The sequence below is a fragment of the Patiria miniata genome, unplaced genomic scaffold (assembly GCF_015706575.1).
Source record: "Patiria miniata isolate m_02_andy unplaced genomic scaffold, ASM1570657v1 HiC_scaffold_25, whole genome shotgun sequence".
Lineage (NCBI taxonomy): Eukaryota > Metazoa > Echinodermata > Asteroidea > Valvatida > Asterinidae > Patiria > Patiria miniata.
Window position 1 is genome coordinate 11,170,897 of NW_024037064.1, and position 17,825 is coordinate 11,188,721.

General features: G+C 41.4%; 1 protein-coding gene across 1 annotated transcript in view; it reads left to right on the forward strand.

Annotated features, from left to right (window-relative positions):
• The window catches only part of LOC119733035 (orexin receptor type 2-like), a 79,618-nt gene that overhangs the window by 47,892 nt on the left and 13,901 nt on the right, over nt 1–17,825 (forward strand). The window contains exons 2-4 of the mRNA XM_038206616.1: nt 5,413–5,649; nt 12,413–12,616; nt 13,235–13,344. Of these exons, the coding sequence (XP_038062544.1) occupies nt 5,413–5,649; nt 12,413–12,616; nt 13,235–13,344 (551 nt within the window). The remainder of the gene's footprint in view (nt 1–5,412; nt 5,650–12,412; nt 12,617–13,234; nt 13,345–17,825) is intronic.

Below are 17,825 nucleotides of genomic sequence, written 5' to 3' on the forward strand. Positions count from 1 at the left end.
GCACCTGTCTTACCCGTCCCGGCCGCGCCCACGCGCTTGCGAGACAAAACACTGTGGACACAGTCTTGTTATATTATACAACCGAGGACCCTGACTGTTTTCCTTTGTTACGACCTTTTTGCTTGACACGTTCTTAAGGTTTGCTCGCGAGTCAATTCACAAGGTATTTATTATGCAACCGAGGACCCGAACTGCTTTCCTTTATTTCGACCTTTTTTCTTTGGACGTTTCATAACGTTTGCTCACGAGTCAACCCATAAATATACGTATTTCTTATGCAACCGAGGGCCTGACCTTATAATTCCCCGGCGTATGTAAGCTGCTCCATTTCATCTTAAGTAGGGTAAGGGAACCAGACCACAGGAACATGATGGTTTTTCTTGGTTTTTCCAGCATCTACTAACACAAAACTTCAAACAAGTCAGTGTAACAATATTTGCTATAAAATACTAACCCGCCAATCCATCTGTTTCTGAAAATTACAGCAAAAGCAAGTGAGTGTAAATTCCTTTAGGTCTACCATGTGAGGTTGCGGTACTTGTCCTTAGGCAGGTCACGTTGTTGCCAAATTGACTATCCCCATCTAGGGGTAGAAAGTTTACCTGTGAGGGCAGGGATGGTAATTGTGTTCGCATCAGCCGTCTCCGCCGAAATGGCAGAAAGGAGATGTACGCTCTTCATAAATCTGAGATGGTCTCAGAAATGTTTTATTGGCCCAGTGAGCTGGGGTAATATGATGAAAAACGCTTACACCCCCGTTAAAGTGGCTATTTGAATATCACTTATTAACACACCTGCTATTTAAACAGTCAAAGACGTCCAAATTTTTTTCTACTTCCCCTGCTATACTTTTAACACAGGCTAGTCACAAGCAGTCAGATCATAATCAAGCAAGCACTGTGACCAGTCAAACTCAGTCAACAGACTATGAACAGACAAAGCGGGCGCCAGTGGCATATCAATTACCCACAATCAAAGCATAGTTGTATCAAGTTACTTAAACAGTGCCAGCCAGTCAATCCTGTTTTTTGTAGGTTAGGAATTCTTAACTTTTGAAAACAGTCACTTGATTGATTGATTTTGACTGAAAGGACTACTTGCATATAGGAGGGTTACTTTATAACGTTACTTTAAAACATCATGTGAAAGTTTAGAAGCTTTGTGAAATAATTGCGGCTTCTTTGAAAAGGTCTGCGCCAGCTCATGCACCCTATGTCCCTTAGCCACCCAGAATTGACGGTGTATTTTATCAACCGGCGGAAATACACCTGCACCATGCCGAGCGTAAAGCCTTTTTCTTGTCTTCGTAACTGTACGGATCCGCGAGAGTGGCGCGTCAGCCGCCTCGGGCCCGGACGAGCGGGTTATATCCGGCTTATACACTTACATATCCGCCCCATCGTGGCGTTTGCAGCCTTATTTCTTTCTGTGAACAGGTGTGGTCAATCATCGTAATACGCATGAGCAAGGCATATCATGTGACCTGGGTTTATTTGGCGTATTTGGCGTATCTGAAGTATGACTCGGCAGGATTTAATATTTAAGAAAACTTAGATCCGAAAACCATTCTATTGACGAGTGACGCATGTGCGCGTGCTCATCAGTAACTATACCTATACCTGGGAGCTGGATGTATATTCCCCACCAATACTGCAATTCTCCGTGGATTAGGTCATATCTTTTTAACAGCGACGACTGTTATCCCAACTTAGTCTGGCCATCAATTCAGCAGGTTATTAAAATAGTTGCAGGCGGTGCGGTACTTTAATAAATACAGGGACGTTTAAATGAAAACAAATTCTACCTGTTGGTTTCCACGATATTGATTTATGCCCGGTGTACAACATGCTACTGCAGGCACTATTTTGTTATTACGACTAAAACATTTCTTCTTCAACATTTCTAGTTTAACTCAGTGAAAAATATTGCTGGAGATAAAAAGGGAAACATGGGAATATTAGCCTAGCGCTGAACGAGTCTATAACCGTCAAGGGATGTAAGTGGGCTCTGACATTTTTATAGGAAATTTGAGGCACGCGAGCAAAATAATTATAGTCCCTACATGTACACATCCATACTGCGCCAATATGTGATCTCTAATAATAAAAAAGTCTGATACCCTGTACAGTATATCGTTATATGCCTGACTGTCACATTAAATATACTCTCCACTGTACGGGAAAAATAGGTTAAGTAAGATGATTCATACGAGGTTGATAAATGAATATACAAACTAGTACTTTGTTTATAATCTTTTGATACAAATGGAAGTGGTATTTAAAAAGTGAATTATGAAACCACATCAGTTAGTTTTACCTGCGATGTCAATTGATTTTCGAGCGTGGATCTGTAAGCGAGGTTATATATTTGAAGATCCGTTCTCCTGTAGTAAAACACCCAAAAAAATGAAATGAAATGTCAGTTAAGGTTTCAATTTGCAACATTTTACAAGGGACTAGTTCAAACAAAATTCGGCCTATAGAGTTGTATTGGGCATTTTCTTATTTTACTTTTCGTGTTGAGCTTTTAACTGTGATTCACAATGAACTGAAATGTCCGTAGCGTGACAATCAAATGTCCCTACTTGCTATGCACTGTAGTACAGATCCAAGAAACAAAAACAGAGCATAGACAGTACACATCGCGCAGTACTAATTTGAGACCTACTTTTCGTTTCTGGCAGCCGAAGGGCTCAGGACTCGAGATTCTGGTTGTGGGTCTGGCATACTTCTGTCGTAGGGTAATGTCGCCACGTCACCGAGGCGAGACATCAAATTGAAGTGGGGACACTGAGGGCGGAGAGCGCTGCTCACTCTCCGCAGGCAAAGCAAGCGTGGAACACATAACACACATTCCTCAGACGACTGTTTGCCTAATACTCGAAACGCGGACCTCGTTTAGTGAGCGCTGGAAACGTTCGTGAAACTAGACTCAATTCGAGCCGTTTTAATAGTCCGTATTCACGATCTTTACTGGACAGGAGGGTTTATCACACGGCTCGTACGTTGAGGTACATTTCGCTTTGCGGCGATGTGCTTTGTTTTAAACGTTTTAGGGTGTTGCAAGGACGTCCACAATAAGACAGCGGCAGAAACAAGGTTTACACAACAACCGTTGTACTGAACTTCCGTAAATGCGGTTTTAGTTTGACAGCATACTTACACAATGCTGTTTTGGCACACATGGCGTGATCAAATCAGTTTGTATACAACTCAAAAAAGGACAGTCGAAAAAAGAAAGAAAATTTTTGTCACTAAACACATAAATTTGGTACTTTTTGTATACCCAAAAACATTAAACCAAAGTCATGCTAAACCAAAATAAAAAATTTTCAAAGTAGCAACCACAGTCAGGTTGCAAAACAACTGAAACCAAGCCGTTGGATTTTCAAAATTAGGCTTCGGATCGGATGACCGAAATCATATAGAAAACCTTCAAAAGCAGCAGCGACCGCGGTGCAGACTGTAGTCTCGCTCATAATTGCGCCGTCTTTATTGTATCTACGGCGGGCGGGCAGGAGTGTTTCATGATTCAAAGCCGGAAGCTGGCAAGGGGGTAACGGTTCCGGGGGCGCGAATTAGCCTAGATCTCGATCAGCTCGGTTGCTTTCTTTCAAGATGGAGGGCTGATACAAGAGATGGAGATGACAAACTAAGTCGAGGTTAATGATCACTGCACGTAAGGCCTGACCTTTTTGTTCTAATTCATCAAGCGACCAAATTTGCTCTCAGTATTCTGGTGTGATGTTTAAGTTCTGGCTGGAGCATCTACATGCCACTTCGTGGTTGGTTGGTCGGTCGGTCGGTATAGGTCTGTCCCCGGAAAATTGACCAAAAACGGGCCCCGTAAGTTTCCCATACAAGTATAACTATCAATTGACCAAAAATTGACCAAATGCAATAATGGACTCTTGGCGAAAGTTTATGGAACACGCCACTTTGTCTCGATCGATGCGCATGCGCGTCTATTTTGCACATGAAATGCGACAGCTTATTGTCTAATTCATCAAGCGACCAAATTTGCCCGAGTGCACACACTCGGGCTTTTTGTTTTGTTCAAGTGCACATGATCTACTGCATCTCGTTTCGTGCAATACTTGTTACACTTGAGAAGCTTTGCCGGTAGACCTGAGACACAAGGAAGCCATTTTGGATCGTGTTCCCTGAATCTATTTAACAAACTGTAAACTGTTGATCGGGATGGTGCCAGACTATTTTTTTTTAATTGGAGTGCGTTCTCAAGCCTCACTTTCAATTTTGTTTAGTAATGTGGCTCAAAATATTAGGGAATGTTTATCAGAAATTGTAAATTATTAAATTATTCATCAGTGAGAGCAGACTGGTATTAACTTGTAATGAGCTTTTTTTTCATTGATTTCATTTCTACTGGCAAGTTCCAAAAATGAAGATTTACCTCGCTTTCAATTTCATATGGCCGACTCGTGAATAAAATCTATTATTGCTGGTCCCAGAGGGACCACTTATTCTTAACTTCTTTGTACCTGACTGACTGACTGACTGATTGTGACTCGTGAATTAGACTTGCTTTAATCACAACTTGACCCATGTTTAAAATAGGATTGAATGTACCCCGTAATGCCAATTACTTTAGTAAACTTTCGGACCTTTAGTAAACTTTAAGCATTTTTTGCATGTGTTATTCTGCCCACATTAAACAGTTTGTCAACACTTTTACACACCAATCACCTTTCAAGAGATACACATTCAGTGTAGAAGAGAACCATTTTCTGGAAGCTGGAAGCTGGAAGCTGGAAGCACGCGACCACAACATCCAATTTTTAAACAAAATTACATGGTCTATATCCGGCCATTTGTGTAGGCCACATGCATGAGAACTTCCAGTGAGTAGCTCAAATACATATATATAGGCTTCGCCAGTACGCGCTGACAGCTTGTGGTAACTTTTCCTCACCAGGCAGTCTGGTTACCACTTTTACATTGTTTCTTTTTCTTCATATGAGATGTTCCGGAGTGTCTCCGTGTCCACTCTAGGAGCCATAGCCGTGGATAGACATCTGGCTTATGCAAGCCATGGATAGATATCTGGCTAACATTTTCCTTTCCTTGCCACAATCAATACATTGCACGCCAGTGACAGTGTTTCTTTTTTACTTTTCTAGGAAGTGTCCCTGCATGAGTGTTGCCGTGTACACTCTGGCGGTCATAACGTGGATAGATATCTTGCTATTATGCAGGCCACTCAAGTTTTGAGTTTCTTTTATTCTTGTTGTTTCTAGGAAGTGTCCCCGAGAGTTTGCGCGTACACTCTGACGCTCACAGCGTAGATAGATATCTGGCTATATGCAGGCCACTAGAGTTTTCTCTTTTCCTCGCCATATTATATACTTCGCTCGCCACTGACAGTGTTTCTTTTTATTCTTGTTGGTTCTAGGAAGTGTCCCTGAGTGTTTCCGTGTACACTCTGGCGGCCATAGCCGTGGACAGGTACCTGGCCATATGCAGGCCACTCAAGTTCCACATCCGGGCCTCTCGCACCCTGTTCATCGTGGCCGCCATCTGGATCCTTTCCTTCGCCATTATGGCCCCTCAGGCCGTGTTCTACGGCTTGGAGACGCACCTGGCTGGCGAGATTATCGGCAAACCCGTGTGGATGACCCAATGCCTCGAGGTAATTGGTTATTGTTATTATAATTACGGGAAATAGGTCATTTGGGAGACATCCCTATAGACTTGTGCACAAAATTTGTCAAACTTCAATGTACCCTAACCCAATATTCCCTTGCCCCTTTTCCACGAATTTCGGTATGTTTACTAATTAGACTACGAGCAACAAATACAATCTAATTGCGACATTACAATTTTGCCTCTAAAGGGGGCTGCCACATTAGGAAGACATGAAAATGTCTCCCTAATGACCGATGTCTCCCATCGTGCGAAGACATTACGATAACGTGTCTCCTTAATGGTACCTTTACACGTATTATTATTATTATTAACTATTTTGTATTTAGCCATTACAATCAACAAGACATAACTTGCAGTTATACCAGTACATGCACAAACACTGGGTTAATACGATTGATACAAGAAAAAGAGTAAAACAGAGATGGAGACAAATAACAATTAAAAAGCCATTTAAAGCTGACCGGGATAAACAAAAGTATACTGAAACACTATAGCCCAGGGGCCTGTTCATCCGTACATTGAATAGTTATAAAATACAAATGCAAACATAAAAAGCTAGAAGTATATATAGACTCTACGTATAAGGCACTAAGAACTGACCATCATTAAAGTAATTACAGACAGGTTACTTCTGAATCTTTTAACGGAGTCAGTTACAAGAGAGTTTCTAATATGGGTTGGAAGATCACTCCAGATACATGGGAAAATGTGGATTGGTGAACGCTTTAAACTTAGAGTCCGGGCATAGTGATGGTTACATAAAAGTGTGTCCCGATGGCAAGCAAATACACTGACAAACCTCACTAACCGTACTTGGCCTAAAATTCAGGGCGCTGCTAAGCATATACTGTCTTACATAATTCACGTGCTCTGCAACAGACAGCTGAAATCAAGCAATCTAAATTAATGACATTGAAACTAAACAAAAAAAGGAGGGTGTTAGCAAAAATATTATGTGCTGAGCAAAACGGCTGTTCTTTTTAGAAGCTCCAAGAAAGTGGGCCCACATCTCGGAGCTACCACGCAGAAAATACTGCTAAACAACTGTACGTGCTAGGCAAACATTAGCCGATAACCAATCATGGCAAAATGTTTCATGCTATTTGGTTGTGTTTTCGTATTTTTGTTTAACTAGTATACTGTTTGTACTCTGCAAGTATTTACTGTGTGAGCAAAATTTCCGTGCTAATCAGCTCCACGAAACTAACCCGTGGCTGCTATACGCTGATGAGCTTTGACTCTACCGAAACAGCTACCTAAAAGCGCATGCTCTTGAAAACGCTCCCGGTATAGTAACAAGTGCGAGTGCACAATATATAAGCTCTAGTGAAAAATGCGACGCCGATGGCACATATGGAACACCATACCTTAGATTTATACCTAGATTTATAGCGATTTGTGATGAACACCAGGTGACCATAACATTACTGCACATATTTTGCCTCCAGCTTTTACGATCTTTTCGTGAGCATTTTTTCCGAATTGTTAGGCCTACAAAGAAGTTTTGTTAAGTATTTAATTTATTTTGCTTGCCTTTTTTGAAAATTAAAATTGGAAGTAATATTTTATGGGAAACTTGGGGGGCTTATTTTGGTAAATTTTCGTGAACAGACATTTGCAAAATAAACGCGCATGCGCATCGATTGAATCAAAATCGGTGCTCTGAAAACCGTCAGCAAGAGTGTATTTTATGACGACGGCATGGCATTTGGTCAATTAGTCAATTATTTTGGTGAATTGTTTTTGGTCAAATTATGGGGCTTATTTTGATCAATTTTGGGGGGCTCATGTCCGAGCTTAAAAGGGTAACAAAGAAAATGTCAAAATCAAAGATCAGTCCCAGAGGGTTCATCCATCAGGTGCGCTGACCACGTTGCCGCGTTAATACGGCCTAAATGGACTGGACAAGATACCCGAACGATTAGTGTTCATTGGCAAAGCGTCGGCATGGAGGTCGATGCCCACACATGCAACTCCCTCCCGTCATAGAGATGACACAAATCCAGCCCATGACAGATGAAACATTCGTCCCTTGCGTCAAACGAAGCCGGCATTTCGTCAGATTTGTCCCGGAAACGACGGGCAGTGTTACCCCTTCTGGGTGAAAACACTCCATCGCACGGGACCAGACAATGAAATCAAACCAAAAAAAGTGTGTCTGGATTACGGTTATCTAACGTGGTAAATCATATGGCAATGTAAGAATATGACTGTTTGCTACTTCAGGCTACTGGAACAAACCGAAAAGATGATTTTTTTTTTGCTTTAATTTGATCATAAAGCGCAATCCAGAATGACTACTTTTAGGCCTGCGGCGCGCGTAACGATCACATTCATCACTTGTCGATGGTGCCAAATCGATCAAAATAATATGTGACAAACTTGCCCGCTTACCTAACCAAAAAAAGAGAGCTTATATAAGGTGCGGATCGTTCGTAACAGCCTAATTGAACTGAATTGAAGTACACTGTCGTCGTGACGTGTCCATTACCAAGAGTAATACGTTTTAATAAGTAAGTCACGTAAATGTGTTGGATTTTCACCACATCAATCAACAGGGTTTTGAATTTAAAATAATGCTTCGCGGCAAAGGCTCAAAAACAATAAATTAACATTATTGTTTTAATATACCACAACTTTAAACATTTACATCAGTTATAAATCCTAATGTATCAAATAATAAAACACGTGACAAACTTGCGCAAGGAGAGGCGGGAAACATTATTCCGTTCATCCAAATGCCGATTTATTAATTTGTTTATTTTGAAGGATGCATATTTCTCAATGATAAGGTTTTGTTCGTTTACGAGCGCCTCAAGCCCATCATCAATGAGACCACAATTGAGACAAAATGTGACTTTTGTTTGTCAACAATGTATTTTTCTTTAGAATTGAGGTTGGGTCAATGAGGAACGCCATATTTTCAAAAATCGGTACGTGTTTGTCTTCACGATTGGGACTGCGTCAATTAAAAAAAAGTCTTAAAATTTATGAAATTTCCGAAAGATGCATGTCTTTCTATACTAATAATGTCCTCTCAGATTCGAAACGTCTGATTTCATACAAAAGTCTGAAAATCTCATGCCTATTTCTTAGCTGACAAGGGTGTTTTTGTCATTGTATTTGTCTGCAGAAGTGAGGTTTTGTTCAGTAAGGAACGCCTATAATGTAAAGAATGAGAAACAATCAAGAGATTCCAAAACGGCATTTTTCTTCTGGAAATTTTCCTTATATTTGTCTTTAGAGGTGAGGTTTTTATCATTGAGGCACTCCCTATATCCAACGCTGAGGGGCAGATAGAAGAATAATAGTAAAAGTAAAACGTTTCTTTTCATCGCATGTCATTGTCTTCAGAAGTGAGGTTTTTATCTGTGAGGAACGACTATAATGCCAACAATGAGGCACAAACAAGAGAGTCCAAAAATACTTTTTCCCTAGGAATTTCCTATATTTGTCTTTAGAAATGAGGTTTGAATCAGTGAGGCACGCCCGTTTCCAAATGTGAGAGGCAAACATAGCGTAACAAATACGTTTTCATTGGATGTATACGTCTCAAGACATGTATTTGTGTTAACTAACGAACGCCTACTATCTGACGATCCGTTTGCCTTGAACTTTGCAATGAGTAAACAAGGATCCATTCGATGGCTCTTGACAAACTGTCAATCAAACACAATAGTAAAAACATATGTCGTGAAACACTTGTATCATCGTAAGAGACCACTCCAACATGTCACTAGTATAATCGCAAACGGCAAAGTCATCCATATCAGTTAATTATTGACAACACTCATTACTACCAACCAAACGCTTTCTGAAACTAAGTACCAGCATTTCTTAAAATAATTTCCTGGCATTTATTTGCTCCTGTTCGCCTAACGAGGCACACGATATGGCGCCACTTAACTACTTCAAACAAATAAAATTGGAAAGGGTCTGAGAGGAACTCTTTACTGCCAATGGCCAAGGGTCTAATTTTAGACTCTGGCACTTATTTTTATCTTTACTGTGAGTATTTTATTAACTTGACTTCAATCGAGTGGTCTTGGCTTAAAAAGTCGTTGCCCCAGTCTGCTAAATTTAGACAATATCACACAAAAGTGAAAAAGCTAAAATAGTATGGAAAAAAGGAGATTGGTATCAACACTGAGGATGAGTTGGTCATGCGTGACCTCATCACCATAAAGAATTGATTTCCCCTTTTGGTCACAGACCAAAAAAAATCAAGTATAAGAAAAAACGGACACACAAGGTCTGGCGATCCAAATAGTTTCACAATGTTTCTGTAAATTTCTAGCTTCTAGGCAGATCAGGTAGTCAAGGATAATGTAGCTTGTTTTGATTGCACAAGAGTGGACGAATTATCATCCATACACATCGTTTTTGACGCTTTCGTCGTCACTTGTTCAGTATACCGCGTTCTGGGGCAAAATCTCTGGGGGGTGGGTAAAGATGAAATATCTTCCCCATTTTTAGCAGGGCGATGAGTCGTGGGTTATCTCTAGCTTTTGTACAGAAGACGTGCATTCTCGGGACTGGAAATTGATTTCCACCGACGAACGCGGGCATGTGCATGTGTGACGCCATCCAATACATCATCTGTGCGCTCATTAACAAAAAAAAAACTATCATAATTTTTTCCCGTCGGAATGATCTTGCCGAGATGGTTAAAAAAAACTGTTTTGCTAATAATCCGCTCTTGGAAAAAAAAAATGTTTTAATGAACTTCCTGTATTCAGTCGGAAAAATGTGGGCCACATAATTTGTTTGTCTAAAAATCCCCCAGAGTTGATGTATCCGAAAGTATTTTGATTGCCTCGTCACGGCAGACCATGTACTTGAGCTACTCAATCAATTACAGTGTTTTTGTGTACAAAAACAGTTGGCCGAAAACAGATGGAAATGAGCCTATTTCGTCAAGTCTGTCCCATTTTCGAGCGACTCTCCGCGCAGTGCTTCTGTTTGTCGCCGCGTTTCGCTGTTGTTTGTTTCAAAACACTTCGATTGTTTTTGTAATGAGTTTCCAATGGTTGCCCACATGCCTTGATTAGGCGGGGAAGTGGGTTAATTGTGCGCGGAGCGGAAGCGCGGGTCTGGAATGCAAAATGAGCACGCGCGCCCTCGGAGACCTGTTGTTTGTTGCATGATCTGGTGATGATGATGATAATGAGGATGATAGGGATGATGATGAGGAGGAAGAGGATAAGGAGGAGGAGGATGGTGGTGAGGATGGGGGATGTGGATGGGGATGAAGTTGAGGATGAAGATGGAGATTAGGGGAAAATGAAGATGGAAATGAAGACGAAGATGAAGATGAAGATGAGGATGAAGTTGAGGAAGAGTATTAAGTGGATGAGAAGGAGGAGGAGGATAATAAGCAGGATGAGGGATGAGGATGGGGATGAAGTTCAGGATAAAGATGAAAATAAAAGTGAGGATGAAGATAAGGATAAAGGTGAGGATGAAGATGAGGATGAAGGTGAGGATGAGGATAGAGATGAGGATGAAGATGGAGATGAAGACGAAGATGAGGATGAAGATGAAGATGAGGATGAGGATGAGGAGGAAGGTCAGGATGAAGATGAGGATGAGGTTAAGGATGAGGATGAGGATGAGGATGAGGATGAGGATGGGGTGAGGATGGGGATGCGAATAGGGATAAAGTTCAGGATGAAGTTGAAGATGAAGATAGAGATGAAGATGAGGATGAAGATTGAGATGAAGATGAGGATGAAAATGGGGTGAGGATGGGGGATGAGGATGGGGATAAAGTTAGGGATGAAGATGAAGATGAAGACGAAGATAGAGATAAAGATGAGGATGAAGATGGAGATGAAGATGAGGATGAAGATGAAGATGGAGATGGAGATGGAGATGAAGATGAGGATGAGGATGAGGATGAAGATGAAGATGAGGATGAAGATGAGGAGGAAGGTCAGGATGAAGGTGATGATGAAGTTGACAATTTGGATGAGTATGAAGACGAAGATGAAGATGAAGATGAGGATGAAGATGAAAATGAAGGCGAGGATGAAGTAGAGAATGAGGACGAGGATGAGGATGAGGATGAGGACGAGGATGAGGATGATGAACAGTGGATAACGAGAACGAACGAAGCGAGGCTGGCGGGCCTGTAGACCTCCGGCGTGCAGACAGTTTTTTTTTCCCCATCTCGGTAAAGTCATTCACCCTAATAGGCAGATGATCCATTTTTTGTTTAAGTTGCGCCTTGAGACAATAGATATTGCTTCGCTATACATGTTGTGACAATGTTGATCAACATTTACATGCTTACAATCTGTTGATATCAAAACAAATTTGTGCCAAAGTGACATCGGGAGACGTGAATTTAAAGGCAAATTATTAGCATTTTAAATTTGCACAATTATGGCTATAAACATGACCGTAACTTCAGTCGTTACCATTGCCATAACCATTATCATTGCCATGATAATCATACTTTCACCTTAACCCATGACATATTAAGTATAACCATAACCATTATCGTCAGCATGTTACCGTCACACCTACTCACTTCCATCATCAATTCCTCAAACCATTACAAGAAAAGCCAGTTACCATAAGCATTACAAGACATATAGATGTATGACTATAACCCTAACTCTAATTATTGCCATAACAATACTATATCCTAACCATAATAATAAAGCTAATCAAAACCCATCCATGCTAAACCGACACGAGGTTTTATTTCCAGATTTTTTATTTCTTCGTATCACTTACAGAAAGGTTGGAGTGGGACAACGTGGCAAAGAATCTACCACATCGCCAAAGTGATCGTGACGTACATCTTTCCCCTGGTGCTCATGGGCGTGGCCTATGCCCTAGTTTGTCGTCGGCTCTGGTCTGGTATCCCGACGGACGAAACCCAGAGACACGAAGCGGGAGGGCGATCAGCTGGACACAGCAAGCCAACCGTCATAAACAAGGTACACAAAACTGTCGAAAAGTTGCTTTAAATTTGAAATTCTGCTTCTAAGTCCTGATGTTATGTCCTTTACGTATTATATTAATTTGGCACTTCTATTTCTCATTCTTGTTTTTTTTCGGTGTCATGTTTTATAGGCGTTTACTCCCGTTCATGTGATTAAGATGTGGCTCTATGCGTCCGAAGTGGACATCGCTAATTTGTGATGTTTATTCGTAAAAATAACAATCTATTTTGTCGATCATGGTATCGACCTGGGATTTGGCAAGTCAACTTTACTCTTTACAGACATTTATGTTGGTCGAACTAAACATTGTTTATGTCAACTTTGTCGACTCATCAGATTCGAACAATGGGAAGTAGGCGGATCTCACCCAAACGCTGTCGATCGTGAGATTGATTCATTGTTCTCGAACCATTATGTGACTCTAATGTAACTACCAGTGTTAAAGTCCATCCTGCCTATTGTGTCTATCTTGGTATAGACAATGGAATTTTACAACTATGTTGAATTTGACTACCATTGCGTCGACTCAGATTTGGCAATCTGTCGATTGCGTAGACTCCAGCTTCGAATTTAACAATCCAGGTCTTCTTTGTCCAACTGTTTTCTCTTCAGTCGACGGAAACGCAGCTGGAGTCAAGACGCAAAGTTGCCCGGATGTTGATCGTTGTGGTGGTCATGTTCGCTATCTGCAACCTCCCCACCCATGTACTCAATCTGATCAGGTCAGTGTTTTCTACTTCTTTTATTTGATTTTATTCTATTAATTTAGTATCTTATAGACATACAAGTATCACTTGTTTCCTCACCGTAGTAGCCACGACGCCATTCAAAATTCACCATCCCATGTAGTCAATTTGATAAGATAGATGTTATCTAGTTTTTATTTAGCCAAATTTTTGCTTTTGTCTCGTAGCTGTCATTATCTCATTGGTGACTTAACACGTATCGAATGGACAGAAACACGTTATTTCTTGGCTCGTTGGCCAATTCTTTGTCGTGACATGGAGTGGACATGGTCGATGCGATGTATTATTGTAGGGTGATAAACTTCTTAAAGAACCCCAAGAGCATCGTTATATTCTTGTATTTCTCAATCCTGAAAGCGAAAATACGGACATGATGAATATGATTAGTGCAACTCCAAGGCAGTTTACGCGTTTTACTCATTTTAATTCAGTTTTTCATTCAGAGATAGGCCTTAACAAAAACAAATTATCGTTGAATGTTGGGTCCTCCTTGCAGCATTTTGTGGCTCGTCGGTGATAACGTGCCACCAGAATGGCCAATTGCATATTGTTTTTCCCTTCTTTTTTTTGGCTGGTTAGTTTTTTTACGAATGCCATCTTTGTACTTTTGACTCTGATGTCATCACTGTCTGAACCTACATCTGGGCTGATGTCGATATCCATCACGTGATCCGGGTTCTGATCAACAACTTGATCCCGCTCATCCGTGGCTTTGGTGTGTATTCCCCCCTAATCTTCTCGGCTCTGTTGAGGCTGTGCCGTACCGATCGGGTGTCTAGGGGCAAACACGTTGACCCACATTCTCTAGATTACTCAATAGGGGCCTACGCCGTCTGCTGTTTCAGGAGGGTTTGATGCTTGCTGACTTGTCACAGAGGGAGGTCAGCGCATATACATCCCCAGCCCCCAGGGGAGGCTGTAGCCTTACTTCAGGCGACTGACGAGCAAGACCCTTGTGTCACGACTCAGGAATCGGGCGAAATTAAGAATACGACTGGAATTCCCTCTACGGATCCACAGAATTGTAAACACGGATTCTTCACTCATAGAATCCTGTTTATATCCTCAACAAGCCAGTGCTTTTCTGCAATCCTGCCCGGCGCCTCAGATCACCTTTGCCTCTCTGAATAATAATGACAGATGCTGTGCGAACGTAACCCACACAAAAAGATCGAGAAATCCAAGAGACATGGGAGGGATAAACATTTTGGTCCGGCCCCGCACCGGGACAGGTGAGCAAACAGACGGCGGAGCCATGGACAGGGTTCTCCCGGGGACCGAGATACCATGTCGCATCAGATCGAGTTACACGATGAGGGAGTTGAGGATTTCGAGTCTGTCCCTCGTTGTCTCTGACGGGCCTTGTTGCGCGGGCTATACAGAACGGGATTACCGATGCAACTCATCAATCTGACTGTGGCTATCGGTGTCAACAATGAGCCGTGTCCCACCAACTCCTCGCCCTATCAATCTTTGCACGAAATCTCCATATTGGATCCAAACCGAAGCTCCATTTGCAAAAAAAAAGACTTATGCGGATGGTTAATATACGCATGTTGCCAAGCTCTTATATAAGCTTCATTGAAGTGGCCGAGCCTTCCAAGTACTACCACTCTTCCAATGAGAAGGGCCAATTACTTCATGTGTTAAGGGCATCAAGCTACGACAAGTTACATTGCTTTGTGTGGACGGTCGTCAATGTTCAGCACATGTCACTTAGCTTCAAAAGGCTGAGATAATTTGCCAACATCTATTGCAGCAGGCGCACAGCGTTTATCCATGTTTGATAAGAGTGCAGGTATTCAACTTAACACACGTTGTCGACGGAGAAATGTCTACAAGAAGAACTTTAAACAGTCTTACGTTTCTTTTCCTAAGACGCTTTTTAGTCCGGTTTGCGATTCCGTCGATAGCATATATTATACCTAAACACGCAGCGTGCAACCTGACTAGAGAGACGGCAACATACCTGTGCACGCACGTGCATTGCTCTATGATACCAGATCAATCGTTCTACTCGGTTTACAAGTATTGCCCAACTTAATTTCACCGATACCGTTTGGGGCAAAATAGTAAGCGCTATCACGTTCCTGCAAACAGTTAAGAAGCTGTCTGATTTCGATTGAATTGAGTGGCTTTGTCCTTCTGGCCTTTCACTTAAATATGAAGCATTCTGTTTCCCATACACGCCTAGTCGGCGAAAATAAATTTCATTTGACAAGTATCAGTCTATACGAGCTGTTAGGAATTCACGCCGAATTCCCAATCGACCCCGACGTCGGGACTAGAATGCGAACGTGTGGCCGTTGAGAGAGTTCTTCTTGATTAATATCGATTCACGCTTTTAAGGAAGCTGTTTGGTCACATTTCTCCACAATTTATCGGAACTGCACAGTGGCGGGTGATGACACAAGATAAACAGTTTTGGGAAGCGTGCAGCAGAAAACTGGCGATGAGTTCAATTTTCAACCGCTCAGCTGTAACATAAAAGATAAAAGGCGGATGATATCTTTTTGATCGCGGGCCGCCGTCGTAAGTACACATTTCGGTACTACGTTCTTTATTAAAGAAACTGTCCTTTTTTCGGACCACTGAAGATGCGTTTCGAGCTGGAATTTTACGCACGATATATTATCCTGACTTGTGTGGAAGAGAGGAAGACCTTTTTTCTTTAGCAATTGCTTGTTTTTACAAGCAAACAAACGTCAAGGCTCCTTGGTCATTATTCTAAGAATCCAGTGAGCTGAAAAAAAAATCGTAGGGCATTGTGCAATGCAAAGATATAATTATATCGAAATGACTTATGTTGACCAGGAAAAAATAGACGACTTCTCATATGACGTCTACTTGTGTTTGGTCATTAACAGAAACAAAATGCAAGTAAACAATTTGAACATGACGGACCGATACCCATTCTTTCTCAACAGGACACCTCGCAGACGCCCTCTCGAGGCCTGACAAGGACAGATACAAATTCCCTAGACTGCCATTCCTGGAGTGTTCACTCCATTTCTTATTCACAACATAATACACGTACTACACAGACGTGTAAACATCAGAGAGCCAATGAATTCAGGCCTGAATCAAGGCTACTATGCACCCAGTAGCTTATGTAGGGTGTCAAACAAAATCCAAGAATTACCATCAAAACACGAGTCCATCATTTGCGCGTGTATTGATGTTTCACAGAGGCCGGACAATCACCCTGGGGACAAGTTTCTTTATTACACCGAACCGTCAGGAATAGATAGTCTTAAAAATTCAGCCGTTAGCTATTGCACGATTTTTCCTTCGCGAGAAATCTTCAATTTCGACAATGAAATTACAGTTTCCGGTCTTTCAGGCTTTCTTAAAATATTGCCACTTCCGGATAAGGTTTAGATTTGCGGCGAACCTCCGGATCTGTAATTGAATTCACGTTTTGGCCCGTGGGCCTCAGGCTATAATAAGGGTACTGACCATCATCACAATTCACTTGTTACAATTCACTTGTTAGAAAATCCATTGGTGTACTGTACAGTCGAAAAAGGACGGACGTTGGCGCGGGGCATTTTGCCACGCATAACGTGAAAAGGCAATTGTTTTACTAGGTCTTTTTGTCGCGACGTTCAATTTTTCTGTTACTTTCACGGCTAAATTTGTCACTCAAGTATGAGTTTGCTTTGCTTGAAATTCATGGACTTAGAATTATAAATTTAGGTTTTATCCATTACATGTGCAGAGATAAATCTTTTACTATGTGGTGTTTTTTTGTGTGACAATTTGGGAAAAATATTATTGATTTGTCGAACGGTCAAACAATCCACAATCAATTGTTCTTTCACCAATGAAATGAAACCACTGATCCATCAAAGCCATGTAATAAAAGAATCTCAATTCAGCAACCAACAAACCATCCATGACGCTAATCAATCGAGCAATTACAAAATTTCAGTCAATTTCAATTGCAAATTTGAACCTGAACATATTCTAGTATCTGCTCTAAACAGATAATCCAGACATCCACAAACAGACGTGGAAATCATGTTTTTGTTTGCAGCAAGTCACGTCCGTCACAAACCCATCAGGGGAAAAAAACATTGGCCCATTACGCCGCTGTGTTTGCGTAATTAATTTACGGAAGGCAAGTAAAAAAAAAAAAAAAAAAACACGCACAAAGTTTGAGCTTGGGATCTTTTTATCCATAACAACAGTATCAAGTTCGAGGGAAGCCCCAAGGCGATGGCTCGAGCTCCCACCATCGTGGAGGCGGACAAAAGACGTGGGACAATACCCACGCCTATCGCTGACACATGGTACAATAGGACCGTGCGCCGTATTACTGGCTATTTACTGGATATAGTGTTACATTCAAGCCATCGTGCCTCAGGTGACGCAAGTGTCAGTCTGGAAATTTTACACAGGATGTCAGTATCTAAATCTTAATCTTCGGCTTAATACGACTTTAGATTGTATTC